The following is a 22,258-nucleotide window of genomic DNA, read 5'->3' as shown; positions in this document are numbered from 1 at the left end:
TGCGAAAAGAGATGCATACCATTTGCTGTTATCATATGCACACCTATCATGTTTATATGTTGGTCAGAATGGTACCCGGAGATTGCTTAGCAAAACTGTTCAACTCCCCTCTATAGCCACCATCGATATCAAAGGGAGCACTACAGAACCACTGCTGTACTGGAACTATACTGGGTGACATGCAGTGACAGGGCAGTGTGTTGTGTTGGTATGGGTGTTTGATTTGAAACCGAAATAAAACAATAAATCTTTTTAAATTAATATACACATTTTTACACCCTATAATGTTTCTGATTATAGTAGAGAAAAGGAGAAAAGTCATTAGCAAACAATCCTCACCTTGCTACGTTTGTGTGTGAACGTCCGTACCGTGCCGTTGTGCACACAGGGGGCGCTCTTGCCCACGTACAGAGGATTGTTAAAGAGGGCCTGATCTTTCAGGTTGAATTGCTGTGACCAGTCCCACACAGGGGGGAACTGCAAAACTTTGTCATGTCCCAGAGATATACTCTTACTCACAGCAAAATCCTGATACAAGGAGAGAAATTCAGATAAATGGGCAGAAATTTGCCGTCAGGTACTGTAACAGAAATTATCATGAAAAAAAAAAAAAACTGTCCACTGTATTAAGAAAGACAGAAGCAGAGAGAACAAAAAAATGCAGTTTATAAAGTGGACTGCAAAGTTGCTAATTATCTTACCCTGCTGTGTTCAGCTCTTTGTCGTGGGCAGTTGAAAAGGAAAGTACTGAACACAGGGATCCACATGCTGTCGCTCAGCACTGTGAGGTACATCTCTGTAAACTCGAAGGCTGCTGGGTACTGCTCCATTAACTGCCAAACGCAGTTCAGGAACAGCAAAAACAAGGGGGACTGTACAAGAGAGGACACAGAATATACTGAGCATGCAGGTTTTAACAAGTGATTTAAACTTTTCAGGCTTTGGTGTTAGATCAGTTTGTCAGACTTGTTTAATTTTTACAGTTAATTCATGCCACTAACCATCATAATTAGTTGATGTATATACAAAACGAGGTGTCTAACAAAAAAAACTCATCAGATTAAAAGATATTCATCTAGTCTTTGGTCCGTTCTTGACATTTCTGTTTTCTTGTGAAAATTAAAATGGATTCTCTGCACAAATTAATCATAGCTTTCCATTTTTCCGTTCTTATACTGGTGTTTTGTAGCTAAACAATTCCCCTGTTGTTCCAAACTGCATGCTAGCTGTCTCATCGCTAGCTTGCAGTTAAGAGTCAGTTTGGTATCTGTCTCCAGACTCCTACCTCCTCTTTATCATTCTTCTTCAAATGATTGCAGCGGTCGAGGAAGCGATGGCCAGCCATCACCCACTCCTTCTGCACCAGGCCCTGAAAACCTGCCCGACTCCGACAATGAGGGTCAGACATCAACTGCACCAGAGACGCAATGATGCAACTCAAATCCCGGTCTTCTTCTTCTGCAGGGAGGGGCCAAGAGATGTAAAATTAGCTTTCTTTCTTTCTTTTTTCTCTCTCTCTCTCTCTCTCTCTCTTTCTTTCTTTCTTTCTTTCTTTCTTTCCTCTCTCTCTCTCTCTCTCTCTCTCTCTAACGCTAATCCAGCTTCTATGGCTATATTCATGGAGTCACAGTTTTTGTTATTCAATATTAAAACTAGATAAGATGTTTAAAATTAATTTTTTTAAGAACTTTAAAAATAAATTTGCTTGATTAAAAACTTTTTCAAAAGTGTCAACAGAATAAAACAAGTTCCTTCCAGGAGTAAAAGTGTTACATTCGAATAAAATATGTTTGATGGACCGAAGGGTTTTACATGATGGACACTGTGGTGGATTTTCTCTGGTGATGCACCTTGATCCCAACGATTATTCAAAGGAAATGTATGTTTTGTTCCAATATCACGATTTATTTCATGCAGTTTATTTAAACATTGGTAAAATTAGGTTCCAGATGGAAAGAGTAAAGAATAGCAGGATTGTTCCCTATTTTCATAAGTCGGATTCAGTTCCGTGAATTTGTGTACAGTAAAAATTACAGTCATGCATAAAATTAGAACATAGATTTAAACATCCATCTCTAACCTTGCAGAATGACAGAGGATTGTTTCCCCTCCATCATGTAGATGACCTCCACTGCATGCCTCAAAAATGCCCTGAAAAAAAAATTACATAGATTTTACTAATGGTGTGTAATTAAATAAACAGATATTGGCCATTACTGCCTGTGCAAAGTCTTGACCTGGTGTTTTAGAGTAGCACGCATGTCTATCCATATTCATTCACCCTTTTTGGGCTGCTACTCAATGATGCAGATTTTAAATGATTTATAAAAATATAAAATTATAAATAATTTGTGCCCGTTGTTATTTCAATATTGAGCAAACTATGATCATTGTAGCCATTATCAGGCAGCCCTTTATGTAATAAAAGCAATGAAAAGAATGACCATCTTATACATCATCATCTACTCAGTTCTGTTTTGGCATCCCACAGTCACTCTCTAAATAAAGGAAGGTGTCAGAGTGGTGGTATAAGCACGAGGCTGTGAGAGAGCCAGCTTGTCACTTGGCAAATGCACGGTGTTTATTCATACCTGACATATTCCATCCACCGTGAACTTTCCATGGACGACAGCCACTTTTCCTCAGACTCCTCGAAGGGCTCTGCTTGTGCGCGCACACACACACACACACACACACGTTATACTCCCTTTCTCATAAACACAAGAACAGGGATCAGGATTTATATCGAGACATATGGATTCTGTACAATCTGAAAGAGCATCGAAATACAATATAACCTATCTACAGAACTGAACGGAATGATTCTGAGGTGTTGATCTGTGTGTAAAACTGCTTTATCAACCAAAGTAATCATTTCTCTTTGATTAGAATCAGAAATCAATTTAACACAGAGTCTGTAAAGTCTGGGATCAGTACTGATGTGGCTATCCTGGATACTTCTAGATGTGTTGTTAGCTTTTAACAGCAATATTGTACTAAAACTTGAGGTATGCTAGTTTACAGTTTTGATGGTAAAAATACCATAGGTGTTGATAACTTCAGTAAAAAACAAATCTGTTTGCAACTCAGATGACAAAATGAGAAATATAGTCTTAAAAGCTCTTTTGGTCCAACATATTCAAGCAGCTAGGATAAATATTTTACATTAGACTACACTGAATGAGTGAATGTAGCCAGAGTCAGTAAGAAAAACCAACTGTAGTCAGATTGCAACAGCAGCAGAATCCAGAGTAGTCTGTGTAAAATGCACTGGGAGTATTTTAGGCCTATAACTTCAAACATGCCATTTAAGTACAAAAATACATGCTGTCGGCGTTGGTTCCTGTTTGCTGGGTATTGCCCACCGGCTAATTGTGCACATACATGAGTAAGAAACCAAGTCCATGAGGTGCTTTTATCTAAAATTACCAGTCTTATACAAAAAGAAGGCTGACTTCAGTGCTACAGCGTGCTAAGGCAGGCAAAGCTTGGCCTCGTGGCAGTGTTTCCGTTCCCCTTAACAACTGGTATAGACATAAGAATAATACTCATCAGACCAGAGCTGCATTTTAAGACAAGTCTTCTGCAGCTTTCCCAATTCTGATCAAGGAATCAGGTAATTCCAGTGCAACACATTTTTCTATTTGGAATATAACACGCCTGCACGTATTGGTATTTCACGTTTTCGACCACACCCACTTCAGAAAGGGCTTGTTAATTAGCTAAATAGTTTGCTCACAATAACAATTATATACAGGGTAAGGGTACTCTGGGTTTTGGAACCACTGAGCTCTAAAAGTGCATAAGTATGTAATCCACAGATTATGAGAGCCTTTTTAGGCACAGTAGTTGCACAATAAGACATAATTAGATTAACTGATTATTACAATTAATGATTATGTAGTCAGCACAGTCATAATCAGGTGCTGAGCTGGGTTAGGTGGGTCAGGAAACTGCTAAATATGTGCAGTGCATCTGATCTTGAGCACCAGAATTATGACGACACTGGTCCAGCTGAAAAAGCTGGACACTTAAACATCTCAATCCCCTTTGTATTCAAATTCCTGTTGTAAGGCAAACTGTCAGGGAAAACAGAGAGGCTGAAAGTGAAAGCAGGGAGTGACTCTGCTCACCAATCACACAGATCTGCCGCAGCTTCACTAGTGCAGACTGGATTTCCTGGATGCTCGGCAGGCTCTTGTCCAAATCTGTCTTTAGGACGTTGCTGCGCATCGGGTGGCTTTTGATTATCGCGCTGCAGATCCTGTCAAAATTCAAAAGTAGAGCTATCATCAGATCATCTATCTATCTAGCTATCTATCTATCTATCTATCTATCTATCTAGATACATAACACATACATAGTAATTGGCCATGGTTTTAATATATATATACACATAATATATACACATATACATACATACATACATACACACATATATATATTAAAACCATATATATAGGCCTATATATAAATATAACCATATAAATATGGTTTCACCAAGTCATAACCATGTTATCATGTTATTGGAGATGTCTGTTTTCCTGTTTTCTTGGTTTTCTCTAAGCATTCTGTTTTAACTTGGACTACTTGCCAACTTGTCTTATTTCTCGTGCCAAAAGATTAAGCGATTGAGTCGACATGCTCTTTGCAAGATTCAAAATAAATTGGAAACAGACACTTGCTACGCAACACCCGAGAAAAATGAAATCAGACTTCCTGCGTTCCCATGACCTATTATCTGAAATCTGCTTTATTTATAATGTTTATGCGAAGTGTAAAAGAACAGATGACAACTTTTCCCTCCTCTCCTTCTCCAAACATCTTCTCACCTCAACTATTACCATTTCCCATACCTTTGATCAAGCTTCCTCTGCTGCTGGGGCTCGGTGATGTTGGACATACGAACCAGGGCACTCCCATTGGGGTGATTCCAGCACCATAACTACACACACAGACACGCACATGCTGAGTTTAGTTTCATGGTACAAGCCAAACATTGGTCCTCGTATATAAATTGTTAATTATAGTAAATAGTAAAGTCTATTTTCCTGAATTAGGTGCATCATTTAAACTACAAATTGATGACATACTCATACTAGCTTGGCTTTTATGGTTCATTAAGTTGCACTTTCTCTCACACTTGACATTAACTGGAGAGCACTTTGTAACTAAGGACAGCAGTGAAGGCAGGGACAGTGAATCTGTGCACTCACTGGGAGACGCTGAGCTTTAAAATAACAGGCGTACTGCTTCAGGTCCTGATCTGCCAAGGAAGACGGAACTACAAAGAACTCTGAGAGACTGGGGAAAAAGACACAGCACCCTTTTAAAACCATAAACAAGACAGACAAGATTACTTTCACTGTTAACAGACAGCAGCAGGATGAAGAAAGGGGCTGTGAGGCCCTGGAAAAGTATTTGTTGCTATGACTAGTTCCCTTTGTCCCATTTACAAAAAAGACAAAAAAAAAAACAATAAAAAACATGCATACTGTGTAAAGCACATTGTTTATCTTAATTTCCACTAACTAGTTAGTTTTCCTAAGTAACTAGCTACGCTTGGGTGAAAAAATAAACGTTACAGCACAAAATCCAAAGTGCAACATGTCTGTGATGCTGACATAGCTTAAAAAACCTTTCGTTAGCAAGCATTGTAATGAGTATTTTGTTGTTTCACGCATGAGTAATTGGCCAATCAAACACATAAACAGCGAAAATCAAAGCACTAAACAGCATCAACAAAATTCAGTGAATTTAATTCGCTCTTCCTGTTGTCAAGTGGTGTTAAAAAAAAAAAAAAAAAGGAAGAAACTAGAACAGCAATGCAGAAACTGTTAGCTCTTTTCAGGGCTAGTTCACATGTAATGGAAAAATGAATGTAGGTTATGATGTTCATTTGAAGGTTTGTCAGTAGCAACAGCAAATCACAGATGGAGCTGTTATATAAGCTTGTAATAAGCCCGTTGCATAACACAGTGTTGTTTTCATTAAAAGAAGATTTATACATAATGAGCTAGATTTATCCCAATTTTTCCTAATCCCAATTTCTCTGATAATCCATACTGCTGTTGGAAAGTAATGTTCAGTACATGCTTATGTGTACACACACACACAAACGAACACACACAAACCTGATAAAGACACACAAGGACAGAATGATAGATGCACATACAGACAGAGAGATATACACAAAGAGGCACACAGACAAAGAAGCGCACTTAGCTGCGTAAACACACACAGGCGCATGCACACACAGGCGTACACACACATACACACGGGCACGCACATACACAGGTGGGCACACACACACACGTGCACGCACATACACACACAAACATACACACAGACACACAGAAAAATGCACACACACCTAGGGGAGACCAGATACTCCTCATTAATGGAGCACACTCTCCATTCTGAAGCACCGGTGCGTTTGATCTCTCTGTCCCAGTCAGAAGAGCAGTCAAACATGGCCATCTGCACCCCCTTCCCTGAGTCCACCCCATTCACCTTCTGACCTAGACACACAAAAAAGTCAAAATTACTCAATCTGGGCCTACATAAAGTGCACCACTTAAATTGCTTGCCAACTCATTTGTGGGAAATGGAGCCTGCTGCATATATACAGTATATATGCATATATATACATATCATATATGTGTGTGTGTGTGTGTGTGTGTGCGCGTGTGTGTGTGTGTGTAATACCTGAGGAGCTGTAGTAGCACGTACCAACATACTCAAACCCAAACAGTAGTTGACTGTCGGCTGGGTGGGAGTAGTGTGCAATAGCAAGGCAAACCTACAGCACAGAAGAGTCACAATCACAACCATGAGCATCATTACAAAAACAACTGGTAAACTGTACTAAAATCCTCTCTGCATTATTCCTACAAGTTTACATCTAAAGATTTGCACAACGGTGGCTAAAGTAACTTTACAATTACGATCATTTGTCTAATTTAGGCACAGCAGATTTAATGCATTGTACTTGTAAATTTGAACGACAGAAAACTGGCCATTCTGTAATATTTTAGACTATAATCTAGATTATTTATACACATTTCTCATTATAAATGTGTGATCATACAAAAAATCCATAGGCATATCAAGTAAAAAGACAATGGATGGATGGATAAACAAGCAATCCTTATTATGCAACCCGAACACAGATATGAAACATGAATGGAAAGATTTAATGCACCACAGTCAATAAAACCTGATATCTTGTGTTAGGCTAGCAGCTAACATTAGCTAAGCTCACCATTATTGCAACTTATCATGAGCAAGACCCATCACACACCTTTTCAGTCATACCAACTGACCACCAGCTGACCACCAAGGAAAAAAAATTCAAACAGGTTTTTCGATGCAGGACGTATTCAAACCTGGCGCTTTCATAAGGCGCACCTGTCTCTCAGTGCTGCTGTTTACTCATTCGTAATGGAGTTTGCTGCTTCAGGCTTCATGCCAACCATGGAAACGTTCACCAGTCCGAGTCGAGTTTCTGGCTGACCAGCAGACCTTCACTAAAAACTGTGGACATTTAACGCAAGGAATTTATTTTCACAGCTGAGCTTTTAAATCACTGGTGTGCTATGAATTTCTGATGCTAGGTGAAAGCTGATGCTTTCTTTTATGCCTATTCAGCTCATCGTGCTGTCTGTCTGGAGGGTGAAACAGTGCAGACAGAAGGGTTTCACACTGTGCCCTTATGTATTGGAAAATGAGCATAAACTATGTATAGAAAAAACACCAGGGTGGAGAACAGCATGCACAGAGAATGATGTAGGTGGTTATGATACCAAAAAGAACCTGCACAGTGTATGTTATTCATGCAGGTCAGAGACAAGGTGCAGTCGCTTGTGTGGCGTCATGTGCACACGTGTGTGTGTGTGTGGACCTGTGCAGCTCTGTAATTTCCTCAGAATAATAAGCTGTTACAGTTTGGCTCCTTTCCATACGTCACAAAGAAAAACATGGAACTCCCTTCTTTAGCTGTATGCAGTAATTATGCTCCACCCCCCCCCTTCACCAGACACAGGAGGTGTGATTAAATCCCACACAGCCATTCCAACCAGGCACAAAGAAAACACACACACACCAAACCCAAGTTAACAGACAGACTAAAAACAAAAACAGGACTCTGACAGGTGCGACTGCACATGGTGGTATTCGTATCATAGACAGAAACATCAAAACACCTTACAGTGATCATCTGAGCTAGATATTTCATTCTAAAAGTGCAGGGGTGGCTTAGATCACCAGAAACTAAGATGGATTTCCAGATGGGACACATACATATAAAAATAGTCATTATCTGTATCAGACACATATTGACATCATATACTATATACGCAGACCAATTATCCAATCAGTCATAAAATAATACAGATTAAGGTAAAGATTTATTTACATCAGAATGGCATGGTTATTGGAGCCAGATGTGGTGATTTGAGTATTTGAAATATCGCTGAGCTCCTGAGATTTTCATACACAACAGTCTCTAAAGTGTTACACAGGATGGCCCAATAAAACAAACAAAAAAGGTCCAGGTTGGTAAAAGGTTGAAACTGTTGGCACTAGAAAACTAGAACTTAGCTTTATTTAATCAGATGTGCCTAGAGACCTGTTCATGGCTAGCACAACAGGAAATAATGTTATTTTCTGGAAAAGCCTAGCAGCGTATCATAGCCTATAAACAATGGGGTGCAACTTCATTATGGTTTTTAACAAGCTGAGAGTCTAGCGAGCGTCATCTTTAAACATAAATCTGGAAATCATTCCAGTTATCTCTTAAGTTGGTGTACAAAAGTTTTCTACTTGAGCTGTTCAGTTACTGTGAACGTGTATTAGAAAAAATGCCTCTGAGGACTTAGAGTCAGCTGTCTGTATCAAATTGGTACTGGATATCGCTCAACACTCAGAGCTCCCGTAGCAGCCTTTCAGTGATGATGCCAGCACTATGAAAGATCATACATACTGCTTAATGATTTAGGAATTGTTTGAGGTAGACGCTTTAAATTGCTTTAAAAACATTTCACGAGGGTCTTTGGGTTCATGTAAAAAAAACTGGAATTCCAATCATAGTTTAGCAGTAAAATATATGCTTTTGGAATATAAATTGTATGTTTATTCATAAGCTGTGTTATGTTTAAGGTCCACAGTTTTCAAACACTTTTTGACCAATCATTTTTTTGTTATTTAACTCCCTACACCAATCAGCGGCAAGCATCATCAATACATCAAAACATCAGTGCTGAAAAAAATACTATAATATACTACAAATCTATTTGAAATGACAGCATTGTTTTATTACCTAGGTATCAAAAATGGGCAAAAGGCAACCTACTGAGTATTATGAGCAGAACACAGAATTACCTAGAGTTTCCACTAGGGGCAAACTGAGTAGAAAATGAATTGTAGTGTTCTAGCAATGACCCTAGCACTTTAACAACTCACATGTGCTGTGTGAACACTATGCTTTCTGACTGTGACTCTGTTGGGTGTTGGTGAACTACATTCTGCTTGCCCTACACGTAAGCTTCACAGATCAGCATTCTCTCCCGGAGGTTTTTGAGAGGCTCTGGAACGGAACTACAACAAATGCGTCTGTGTTTGCTGTGCGATCAGAAAGTGAGCCCTGTCCTCAATGGCCTTTTTTGTTCCTCTTGTTTTCCTGCTTTTCGTGCCCCCGTCTCGCCTTCCTTCACATATTTCTCAGAAGTTGGCAGAATCGACGCGAGTCAAACTCCGCCACCAGGCTTTCGCTGTCGTTCGCCTCACTCCTCCACTCTTCTCTTCACAAGCTCCGGTGAAGCTACTTGCTCTCAGAGTTTGTTGGTGAAGTCCAGGTGAAAAACTACTTCCCTCAAATGCTATGTGAGTCACTGCTGCCTTTTCCCATTGCTTAAAGGAAACAAGCATTTTTTTTTCCTGCTCTGAGGAAAAAAATAAAAAAATTCATCCTCACCCACAATGACTAAGAACCATTCCTAACATACTGTGGAACTCTTTTATCCCTGCTCTGAGTCAGGCTGAAGAAATGACCAATCAGAAGCTGTTGTGCTAAAAGAATGATGAAACGGAGTTTGTTAATTGCTTCTGTCAAACTGGTGAGTCAGGGGCACTGTGAGGAATGTTTATGTTGATTTTACACAAATTTCTCTAGGCAACAGCAGCTGTTACGAAACAACCAGACGGCCTTGGAGGGGTAGTGTGAGTCACCAAGTATGGGTCTCCCTGTGTGAAGAGATCTCTCAACATGAAGCATTCGTCCTCTCATACCGGTCTGAAATATAACATAATGGATGTGCACACTTGTCTAAAAAAAGAAAGCTTTTGGCAGGATTTAAAGGGTACTCTTGGTACTCTTTTCTGCTTTTGGCCATTTCAAAAGAAAGGAACAGAGAGTAACATATTAGTAAGACAAAACAGAAGAAAGGAAGCTGGGGCGAAAGATCAAGAAACCTTTAACTGAGAAACGGTTCTTCTTTTAGGATTAGAGGACAGTGAAGTATAATTGGACTTTTTTTCAAATAAGGAAAATGAACATTTGGGCCCCAGACAGCCGTGTAGGTTGGAGAACAGCACTGGCTCATCTTCATACACAGACAGTGCTTATTTCTGCCACACACTGTTAGCCAGATGGAGCGGCAGGATGAAGGAAAGAGTGACTGGAGGAGCATACAATCTGTAATTCACTCCATCCTACAGCCTCTCAAGAGCAGAGGAAAGGACCAGATTTGTTTTTTTTTGCTGTGTCACTGGACAGCTCAGTGTTCTATTCCAGGTATACAAAGCTGCTGTATGTCATTAGCTGGCCATCCATGAAAGAAACCAAATATTTACAATGATAATATCTATATCTGTGGGATTGGTGCAAGCCATCAACTGTACTCTAAATCCTCTTTCAAACTTATCTACCACACAAATCATGAGGTGTGTGTAGTGTAGTGTATTTGTTTGGTCTAAAATGCACCATGTGTACAAATTCTCAGGAGCATGACTATGCATGTTTGCATGTGTACCTTCTTGGCAGTCTCGGGTCCAGCTTCGTCGAAGCGGAAGCGGACGATCCGGAAATCCTTGCAGTACAAGATTAACTCAGTGGGATTAAACTTTAGCTTCTTATTGGAGCCCAGAACCTTCTGCTTACCCTTTGCATCATTCACTGTAGAGAACAACAGAAAATAACACATTAGCAATGATGTGTGAGAAAACACACACACTCACACAACATTTATACAAACACACATGCAAGAAAATTGATTTATTACACTTGTTGCATCTGTAAGCATTCAGTACTGCCATGTATATCGTTAAAGAACAAGCAGGAAAAAAAGGAAGTCATTTCATTGGAGTAGCATGGCTGCACACAAAAATAATGTGCTGTGGGCTGAGGACAGAAACCGACTTACTCGGTTCCTCTTTTTGGTATTCTCATGAAATTTATCACATTTATCTAGACCACAGTCCTTTTACGTTCAAACTTTTTTAGAACGTTTATTTTAGTGCAGAATGGTACCCATAACGGACTGCAATAATCAAATATGTTTACACAAATGTTTGCAAGTTACATTTTATTATTATTATTTTTTTAATTGGCCAATAAAATTACAAACAATAAAAACGGTCAGAAATGGAGTTGCAATGTTCTAAAAAATTTTGTAGTAGTTAGTGTGGCATTGTGGGTGGGAAATTAAAGTCTACAGAGACTGAACAGATGTGAACAGATCATTATTTCAGCTGCACAGTCTACATGGTCTTATTACAGCCCAGAAATGTATTTTCTCCTGGACCACAATGTAATATACAATATAGAGGCATAGCACAAAGGACCACATAAAATGACAATGTGAATCAGATATAAGCACAAGAAGTAAGACAGCTGCACGAAAAAAAGCTTTTTTAAAATTGTGATTTCAATTCATTTCTGTAATTTGATTAAAAAAAACTATTCCTGTGATGAACGAGCACAGACGTTGCAGCATACTCCGCAAGTCTACAGAAGAAAAAGGGAAGAAGCACTAGCAGAACTTACCATGATGCTAAAGTTTGTACTAATTGTTAGAACGGATTCATTTGTTTAATATTATGTGCTGAATTTTAAATTCCCAATTATCAAACAGATAATGCATAAATCGAGTGAAGAAGGTTTTCAAGGAATGGCTACATTTTGCAGTGTTGCTCAAAACACACCACTGAGACATTACACACTGAGTGTTCTCATCAAGCCAGATTTTCACGACCTTCTTATTACACTTTCTCAGCCGCTATCAGCAGAAGTTCATTATTTACATAACTACTTATTTAACCAGTGGATAATGTAACTGCTTTCCTTTTAGCTTTGGGAGGACACACTGCACATTTGGAACTATATGATTAAATTCTGCTATTTTATAATAAGTAGTAGTTATTGGTTGGAGAGTAGACTAAATACTCAGGTATATTCACTGAGACAGTGGGGAGGCAAAGAGCTTGTAAGGGGAAGGAAGGCCACATTCGTAATGCTGCTTGCTTTTAAATGCAGCGTTTATTGTTAGTTTTTTTTTATTTTATTTTCTACTGTAGGGAGTTGCACTGTGTCAAGCAATATATACATACTTGCATAAAGTCTTAAATATGTCAGGGTATATTTCCAGTTTGGCTTTCATGTATTAGAAGGACAGTATGACCGGTTTTCAGTGGCCCACACTCCACCTTCACTCAGGCAGCATGACCATGAAAAACACTCACTATGTTTTTGCCAAGCCTTGAGTCACTTATAATGGACCTTTGTTTCAGGCACACAGACAGCAGGGAAAATCACACACACACACACACACACAGTTTCATGCTCTATCAGTTTGACACAGGGCTTCAAGCCTTGGGGGGACTAAGTCAGCAACGAGCGGCGGCAATGATCTAACATAAACAAGCTTAATCCCAGCCAGGCATTGCAGCTGAAGGCCCCAGTCTGGACCAGTGATCTCATCGGCAGGTCAGCTTAAAACAGTGTGGCTAATGGGGGAGGGAAAGCCATCATCCCAGCAGGTTGTGATGCAATCTCCTGCCAAACTAATGCCTGTTTTAGGATGGGGAAGAGGTGTGTATGTGTGTGTAGTGGTTTGGGTTGGTTCAGTCTTTAGGTTGTGGGTTGGGGTTTTATAGTATACATTTGGTTATTGGATCAGATTGCCTTGTTAGCCCTGAACAAATAAATTAAAAAAAAAAAGACTGAAAACGTAGTGTCTGAAGGAGTGGAGTAGTAAGAGAGAGAATCTAATTGACTCGATGGTTTAGATTTTAACTTTGTCTGAAGAAGGAGCAAACCAAACAATGTTCTGTTTGCTTTCAAAATTCAGAGGCTAAGGAAAGATGGTACTATATGGCATGATGTATAGGAGTCTCTCCAAAAAGATTCTACAAATAGTTACATCTAGCCTGGTAGGCATGAAGCCTCATACTCGACAAGTCATACAGCGGACAGGAACTTGAGCAGCACCATCTTCAACCTCTGACAGAGAAGCTAAACATTAGCTTTTCTGCTGGTGACATGAGATAAACAAGATTAATTATATAATAAGGCAGCTATAGTGTCCATTAGCCACTATACCTAAACGACACACATAAGCTACAGTCACATAAGCATTCTGACGGCAGTGAAATTACATTTGGCTGCAATGAGCAGTTAATCATGTCTTTAGCAGAGAAATGATGTCAATAATTACAAATAAACGGCTGTAACGTGTACTTTTCCTGGACGAGCGGGAATTTAACGTGATGGTACATGAGCTAAAATTTATTGAGGTCATCTTACCAGTCACAACCTGCTCCACACATGTCAACGGGACATCATGTTCTCCCAAGAGGCGATGGACACACTGGAACCTCTGAACAAGAAAACAAGCAATGATTCAACAGACTGAGCTCAATGAGAGTTAGAACGTGACACAGTTCTTATTGACCCTGTCTGAGAAATACACATTGAACCGTTTAAATTCATTTGCAACTTTTTCCCAAGCAGACCGTCAAAATATTGTAATCGCTTACTGACCACACCGTTGGGGAAAACCTCAGCTGTGTAAGCACATTCTGACTAAATAAAACAGCTAATAAAAAAAATAAGTATTGACATTCTAAAAATGGGATTTACAATAATCAGTGCTACAATATTGATGTTTAAAATACTGAAACTATAGACAGTTGCAGATTGTAAATGGATCTACAACCCATAAAACATTTAAGAACTGAAAATAGTGTAGGTCAAATGTTAGTCAGGAAAATATAATTTCATTACACATGCAGTTACAGCATTTGTGTACATATCACACGCCTGTCAGAATCAGGTGATTTCATCTGATGATACTGTAAAGCTCTGCGGTCATTTACGAGGCTAGTCAATCAGTAAAGTGGTATGCCTTACAGATTCCTCACTCGAGTCCAACAGCGCGATAACCAAATGACGGTTAATCATTTTCTTACTTTGTTCTGGATCCATTTATGCAAAAACACTGCAAAGAGCAACTTTTTTTTTTAAATCATTCACAGATATCCATAGGAGGCGAGGCAAAAGCCTCTGAAAATCACCGAATGAGAAACTGTAGGTTTGTGTAGGTTGTTCTTGTTTCTGTTGAAAATGTCTGCTGATAAAACACGTGGAGAAAACACACAGTGGAGAAGGAAAAAAAAAAAAAAAAAAAAAAAAAAAACATCTTTAAGTTATGTAAGAGCCCCACCCTGCAAATACCTCAAAACAATCATAAACCTGTCCTACATTTCACAGAACAAGCAGTGGAGTGTACATTACAGAGCTCTCCAGTCCTTTAAGGATGTGAAGAACTATTTTATTAATAATCACATTCTGTCTCTCTTTAAAGCTCGACTGCAAGCTCACATCCTCGCTGCTCTCACCTAACAGCTGGATTCTTGTAACTCTGATAAGAGTACTTCATCCTACGTTTTTATTATTGTGCATTTAAATTCTTCTCATACGTGCACTAGCGTTTTGAATGCCATTTATAACAGAATAAAGATTAGCGTAAATGAACTACCCATTGTTACAGCTATTCTGCAATAATATGAGCAACTTTTATGAGCAATGATTTTTAGTACAGCTTCATTAAAATACTGTTTTACATTAAATTTGAATATTATGAAGAATATTAATAATATAATTCTTTTGCAGTAACGGTCCAGTTGAAGCTTTTATTGATAAATCGCCAGTTGATAGTAACATAGGTTACACTTTGCTTGCCCTTTAAATATTGGGTCATATTTTGGCGTTTGGGCAGTCCTGCAACTGACAAAATGAAATCACAACTGGTCATCTTTCTTAGTTCCTCTATCCATGACCCTAAGCTACACTCACAGTCAAACAGAAAAACAAAGTGCTTTACTTCCCTTTAACAGTATTAACAGTTTAATAAAACGAAATATTGCTGTGTTCAGCACCTTTCTACTGTAGACAATGCATTATTTTGAGTCTGTAGCTAAGATGGTGGGTTTCAGCCTGAGCTCATTAAGATTTAGATCGTTAGTCAATAGCCTGATTATAATGATTAACCACGGTGCTTGAAAGAATTAATTCATACGTCACTGTATTCGAGAAAACATGAACTAAATGTGGTTTATAACAGTGAACACAGTTACTGTGTCAAATAGAAAAATCTAGACAAAAGAACACACTACAAACAGAGATGAACCATGTTACTGATTAGCATCACTATCACACAGCATTTTATTAAGTAGTCATTTTAACGAGGACTGTACTTAACATTTGACATGTACTTGCAGTGTATTTTTGGTAATACACATGGTCCTGTGGTCACAGAGAAAACCCACTGAAACATTAGGTACTTTAGTCAAATGGGCAGGAGCTTTAGTTATTATTAACATCAGTTATTACTGACTAACTGTAGCATGGTTGTTGGTGCTAAACAGGCTGATATACAAGTATTTGTGCAACTGCTCATCTCCTGGGATTTTTATGTCCGACAGTCTCTAGAGTTTGAAGATCTTGGTTATGAGAGTCATCAGAAGAGAATGGCTAGAGTGGTTCTAGCTCACAGGAAAGCTTTTTCATCTTAAAATCACCAAACTTTACAACCATGGTGAGTAGAAAAGCACCTCAGATTGCACAACACATTGAGGTGGACTACAGCAGAAGACCACACGATTCCACTCCTGCCAGCCAAAAACAGAAATCTGTGGCTGTAGTGGGCACTGGTGAACCAAAACCAAACCCAAAAATATCGACTGGTCTGATGAATCTCGATTCTTCTGCGACAAGCAGATGGTAGGGTCAGAAGACATAAACAGCATGAATCTTTGCACCCAACCTGTTTTGTGTCATCAGTTCAGGCTGGTGGTGAAGGGGTTTTCTTGGTGGTGAAGTTTTTTTGGCACACTTTCAAGCATATGAATTACAAATCTGAGTGTTGTTGCTGACCATGTGCATCAATTTTAAGCTACAGTTTACCTTCTTTATCTTCTAATAGCTACTTCCTGCATAAAAATGCATCATGTAACCAAGAGTTCAGTGTACTTTAATGGTCTTCCCACATCCCGGATCTGAATCCAATAGAACACCTTCGGGGTGTGATCGAGTGTGGAAATCACAGCATGAAAATGTAAATGACAAATCTGCAGCAATTATCTTATATAGTCACGTGAGCGTGGACCAGAATCTCACAGGAATGTTTCCAATCTTGTGAAATCCACACTACGAAAAACAGAGGCTGTTCTTTGAGCAAACGGGGGCCCTACCAGTATTAGTATGGCTGCATATAAACTATACAGGAACGATCACCTGATTTATTGCTCACCTGTTGTGGCAAGGTATCATGGGTAACAAAGGACACCTTGAAGTTGGTGCAGATGAGCTTTCCCCACAGGTCATCTTGACTGCTGTCTGCCCCAATGCACTTCCGCACAAAGTTTGCCTCGTTTACCACGATCTCCCCTGTGGAGAAGTAACATGGGCATGCATTAGAAGAACATCTGAGACTTTAATGTGACATGGAGAAATGAGTTAGAGCAGACCATAAACAGATCAAAGAGATCAGCAGGAGAAGGAGTTTTATAACCTTTAGGCTATATAATGCTAGAAAATCTTTTACATGACAACAGTGCAGCAGCATTTCTCAATCCTGGTTTTCCAGTTTTTCTACCTTAATGTTTTCTCTTCCCAAGTACAGGCACATAAATAACCTGTTATGTAACTGAGAGGTTACACCAGGTGACACCAAAATATGAGATGCCTGACAAGAAGAGAAGGTTAATCAACAGAGCTAAAAAGACAAAGACAGTGGTCCATACTATGAAGAGAACCAGATTAGGTCACGTTAATGAGTCTTGTATAAAGTGTATCCTTTCACATCCTGATCCACCCAGTGGAAACAGAATATTGCCTGCTACTACATATGGCTGAGACAGAGAAGTCTGTGTGTCCCTCATGACCTGTGTCTCTTTCAGGTTCCCTAGGTGAAGTGTAAACTATCCGCTTTCTCCCGCTGACAGGTGATGCATTCCTGGGCTTGGAGGGCAGAGTTAATGAGCCTGCTGTTCCACCCCTGAGTCAGGAATCTACTGCTGCAATGGAAATACCTCAGGCTGGGACAGAACCTGAGACAGAAAAAGACAAAGCTAAAACTTGACCTGACTATGCCTCAGGAGCTCAACATTTCACTACCGCACACTTCAGCAAAAACAATCTGCTCAGCAGCGTCTCTGTCAATCTGGTCCTGTATTTTCTTGCACAATCATCTGAGAGCCTTTCGCTCCGTTTCTGAGAGTCAAGCACACAACCAGGCAGATTTACACCAATGTAAAATTGAGTTAATGGTGAAATTTGCTTGTGGGAGACACATACATGCCAGTGCTTGCTACCTGTATTGACTGTCAGCCATTAATTCAAATTACCACTGATTTTGCATGCACAAGCTGGAACACATAAGAATGGATCAGTAAATCAAGGGAAGTGACTCTCTCTGAACAGAATATACACATACACAATTTAAGACAATGCTGCAATAAAGCATATATGATACACTTTTCACAAAAAGGAGTAACTAATGAGTATCATATGTATATATAATAATGTAACTAACGTACTGTAAAAGTTAAAATAAAACACTTATGAGCTTGTATTTCACAACATAGCACTAATATTTTCCTTTGTTTTCAAAATGCTAGCACTGTAAATCTGGTCCATTACTGTCAGTAAACACGCCCAAGAACCTCTTAATTTAAGTGTTCAAACGTTTGACTTTCCACAGGAAATGAGCATGCAGAAATGCACATACACCTTAGTGCGAAAAAAAACCTAATCAGATTGTAATCTTCAGGATTCTGTAGCTTGTGGCCATAGAAATGTACAAAATATATCTATATGAGTCATGGACAAAGCATCTGATTATATTTAATTGCACGTATAATGTAGTATGAAAAAATGCTGTAATGTGTGTTTTGCCACAGGGCTCGTCTGTCTGGGACATCCGCAGGTCTGTATGGAGGAGGTATTACCGCACAATGGAAGCCAGTGAGTCACTGAGCTGAATGTGATCCAGTAGTTTGGATCATGGAGCATTGTGGGAGAGCTCATGCAAATCTCAGTTTGCATTAGGCATTCAACACTGGCATCTGGGACAAACATCTGTGCTCTTTCCCCCCCGAGATATGAGGTCCAGCTTAACTTTATTGTGTTTATATGTGTGTGTGTTTTCACAAGCTTGAAAAGAAGCAGAGCTCAAAGACAGGTGTAGCCCGGTTATCGTCGGACCTTTAGGATCTGTCAGGCATGAAGATGATGGCGTAGAGAACAAACGGATTTGCTGAGCTACTCACGACTTCATTCATATTTTCAGGTTTTTCGATACAACTTTTATAATTGTAAGAAGATTACACAACTGTAATTCATTCCTGTATTGGGTATGCTTTGGTTAACAGTCATTGAAGCACTCTGATAATATATCACTGACATCACAGACAGCTAGAGCAATAAGCAACAGAAGAAATCATCAATGAAAAATTGAACCCATTGTCCTAAATGCTTTGGGTCTAAACATGTTTAAAAAGAGAACACCTACTAATAAAAGAGTGGAATCATGCAGATGGAGATGGCCTGTGACCAAGCATGCTCTCACCTAAAAACATGAAAGGATCTATTCTTTTAACAACGGGCTGTTTCTTAGATTGATCATATATTTAAAAGCTAATCAAACATTACAAGTTGACCCCAAGATGTTTCCAGATGCAGATGTGTCCAAACACATGGATCCGTTTGTTGTACTACTCTGTAAAAAGATCTTTAATTTACAAATCCAGCAAACTGAAGCTACTTCTGTCTGGCGGTTTCTTGGAATACATTCATTTATAAAGTCCACATCGAATCCAATAGAAGGAAGAAGAGCTTGTATTTCTCTCTTTTTGTCTTGGGGAATGCAAGGGGGGAACCGTAAACAGAAATAGTGCGAGGGTGTGGTTCCCACAGCTGTAAGTACTTCAGTTTTAAGGAGAAGAAGAGTGTTTGCTAGCAGCAGAGGCCCATAGAGCCAGGATGTATAATGCCAGCTGGGACTCTTTAGAGAAGGGTACTGCAGTCCAGGATATAATTCAAGAATGGACATGTATTGCTTTTATGTCCTGTATTTATTACTGCTTGTGTAGTCCAGTGTCAGGGCTAGTTATTCTTTATATTTTATATTTTGGCTTTTCACTGTCATATATAAAAAATAAAAAAAAAAATCACTGCAACTTGTGTTTTCTTTTCACACCATGTCAGATGCCCCTACACTGAAATGTTTCATGACAAAATGACTAATAGAAATGGTCTAAATTCATTTAAACATCTATTTTCATGTCTTCTATCATGAAAACCTATTGTCATGCCCTGAGTTATCTCCATTAACACTTCACAGCTGCCAGGCTATACAGATCACCTTTAATTTGACTTTGTTCAAAATATCAATAACAAAAAAAAAAATCAGAAAACTCATTGATTCTTTAATCTTTTTTATTAAACTGTCTGATTATTTCAAATACCCATTTTTATTTATAATTTTTGTTTTTCATTTTGTATTACACTGTGTATTACATCTTTATTTTAGCAGCAAGAATCATATACATTCAACACTATGTAGTCAGTGTTCTATCTTATAGTTTAAAGTTTTAAATAACCAGTCAAAAATAGAAAAATTTAATAAATGGTCCTACTTTCTTTTCTTTAAAAAACATGAAATAATGTTTGTAAGTAGAAATGTAGTCAGTCCTGACCTCAGGTTATTTTGGGAAGCAGATTGCTTAATTGTCTGGTAGGTTTTTACAGATACAAACCAACATTATTCCAGAAAATATTTCATTATTTTCTTCTTACTGGTTAACAGGGGAAGCAAAGAAATTAGAGAACCAGGCCTGAACTTTAACTTCTTTAAAATATAATGTATATTTCTAGACTGGTCCAGCCTTAGCAGCAACTTAAATCCGTTCGATTTTCCACTTCCTGCTGCTATTTAGTCTACCTGCATATGTAATTATTTTATATTTAACGATGTTTTTGTGGTTGTTTCATGCTATAGAAAATCTTCCTATTTTGCAAAAGCAAACTTGGATGATAATAAAGCAAGTATTATGATGGAAGCGTTTATCACAATGCTATTTGCCTATATCGCTTGTTTATTAACTTCAAAGAGACCCTGCTTTCTCTTTTCTGGTTCCACTGAATACCCACACACCCCCCTGTGTTTCCACTTCACCCGACAGCACAACATGTAGGTTTGCCTGTTTATAGGTATTGCTTGCTCTCAGACTTCTGAGTGTGTGTAGGGGGTGGGGATGTTGCCTAATCAGCAGCCTGGCCTCCCGCTCTAATAATTAGCTGCCCCCATCTGCTGATGTGGCAGTAGTGATGGCAGTATTACACTGCATTCAACTTTCACACATCAGAAGTGTGTTTGACGAGGCCTCATGGTCATGGTAACACAAGTGCAACACAAGAGTGTGAAGCAGAAATGTTAAGTGGTGAGACAAGTTCTCAACATATACTAAGAATGTCTGATTTCAAAAGCATTACTGATATCACAGCTCAGCATCAGCCACTATCTATCACACATCTGTTCTTGACATCACAGTAACTCAAACTACTCTGTGCAAGTCTGTGGAAAGTAACCTGAAACATCACGACAAAGCATGCATATCAACACACACACACATTTTCTGTAGTGCATTCTCATTTTTCCTTGATATGAGAAAAAAAATACCAGAATGTAGGTACATGAAGAATGAGTCCTGCTGTATCTATTTTGTTTAATGTGCATGTTGTTAGAGACATAAGAAGAGTGACGTAAGGTGAAAGCTTAGTGAGCTGTAATAGTAGTTCAGTGGTTAAGATGTTGGACTACTGATTGGAAGGTCTTAAGTTCAAATACCTGCGCTACCACTGCAAGGCCCTTAACCCTCAAGTGCTCAGTTGTATAAATGAGATAAACGTAAGCCACTCTGGATAAGGGCATCAGGCAAATCCCATAAATATTCATATTATTAGCATGTAGTCTAATATGAGGTCTCTATTTCTACTAATAGGAATTTAACAGACATATGTGATTTGCCATGTGATCTGCAAAACACAAGCCATATTGATGTCCAGTGTAATCTTACTGGATATTGTATGATATCCAACTATGACTTGAGGAATCTATTCTGGAAAATGAACAATTAATAGCAGCAATATTATTATATGTTAAAGAGAAAACCTCTATATGCAATCTCTAAAGGGGCATTCACACATACAGTGACGCACAGGGACAAAGAGACCAGCGATCATTCATTTTTAAGGAGCGTTGGAGACTTTCTCCAACTTAAGCAATAGTGTTTATTGACAATTAGAAGTGGCCATGACCAGCAACGCAACAAAGTATATGCAAATATGGAGCATTGGTGCAGCGACTACCAATGGGAATGAATGTCATCTCATATGATATGATGTGCATATGTATGCATGTATGTAAACCGACCAGACATAATAACATTATGACCACCTGCCTAATATTGTGTTGGTCCCCCTTTAGCTGGCAAAACAGCCCTGACCCGTCATGCACTGTGTATTCTGACACCTTTCTATCAGAACCAGCATTCACTTCTTCAGAAATTTGAGCAACAGTAGCTTGTCTGTTACATCAGACCACTACCCCACGTGCATCAATGAGCCTTTGCCGCCCATGACCCTGTCGCCGGTTCACCACTGTTCCTTCCTTGGACCACTTTTGCTAGATACTGACCA

General features: G+C 39.0%; 1 protein-coding gene across 2 annotated transcripts in view; it reads right to left on the bottom strand.

Moving 5' to 3' along the window:
• mtmr10 (myotubularin related protein 10) overlaps window positions 1-22,258 on the bottom strand; it is a 30,781-nt gene that overhangs the window by 2,839 nt on the left and 5,684 nt on the right. Inside the window, exons 3-15 of one of the 2 annotated variants that reach the window (XM_058382347.1) lie at window positions 16,809-16,945; window positions 13,802-13,874; window positions 11,031-11,173; window positions 6,709-6,802; window positions 6,374-6,521; window positions 5,217-5,304; window positions 4,857-4,945; window positions 4,134-4,264; window positions 2,592-2,664; window positions 2,081-2,151; window positions 1,286-1,458; window positions 702-872; window positions 340-528 (exon numbers count right to left, since the gene is read on the bottom strand). In XM_058382347.1, coding sequence (XP_058238330.1) covers window positions 340-528; window positions 702-872; window positions 1,286-1,458; window positions 2,081-2,151; window positions 2,592-2,664; window positions 4,134-4,264; window positions 4,857-4,945; window positions 5,217-5,304; window positions 6,374-6,521; window positions 6,709-6,802; window positions 11,031-11,173; window positions 13,802-13,874; window positions 16,809-16,945 — 1,580 coding nt within the window. The remainder of the gene's footprint in view (window positions 1-339; window positions 529-701; window positions 873-1,285; window positions 1,459-2,080; window positions 2,152-2,591; window positions 2,665-4,133; window positions 4,265-4,856; window positions 4,946-5,216; window positions 5,305-6,373; window positions 6,522-6,708; window positions 6,803-11,030; window positions 11,174-13,801; window positions 13,875-16,808; window positions 16,946-22,258) is intronic. The other variant, XM_058382348.1, reaches the window with a different exon arrangement.

This window comes from Hemibagrus wyckioides, linkage group LG27 (genome assembly GCF_019097595.1).
Source record: "Hemibagrus wyckioides isolate EC202008001 linkage group LG27, SWU_Hwy_1.0, whole genome shotgun sequence".
In the NCBI taxonomy this organism is placed as follows: Eukaryota; Metazoa; Chordata; class Actinopteri; order Siluriformes; family Bagridae; genus Hemibagrus; species Hemibagrus wyckioides.
This window is presented reverse-complemented; position numbering and strand designations above follow the sequence as displayed.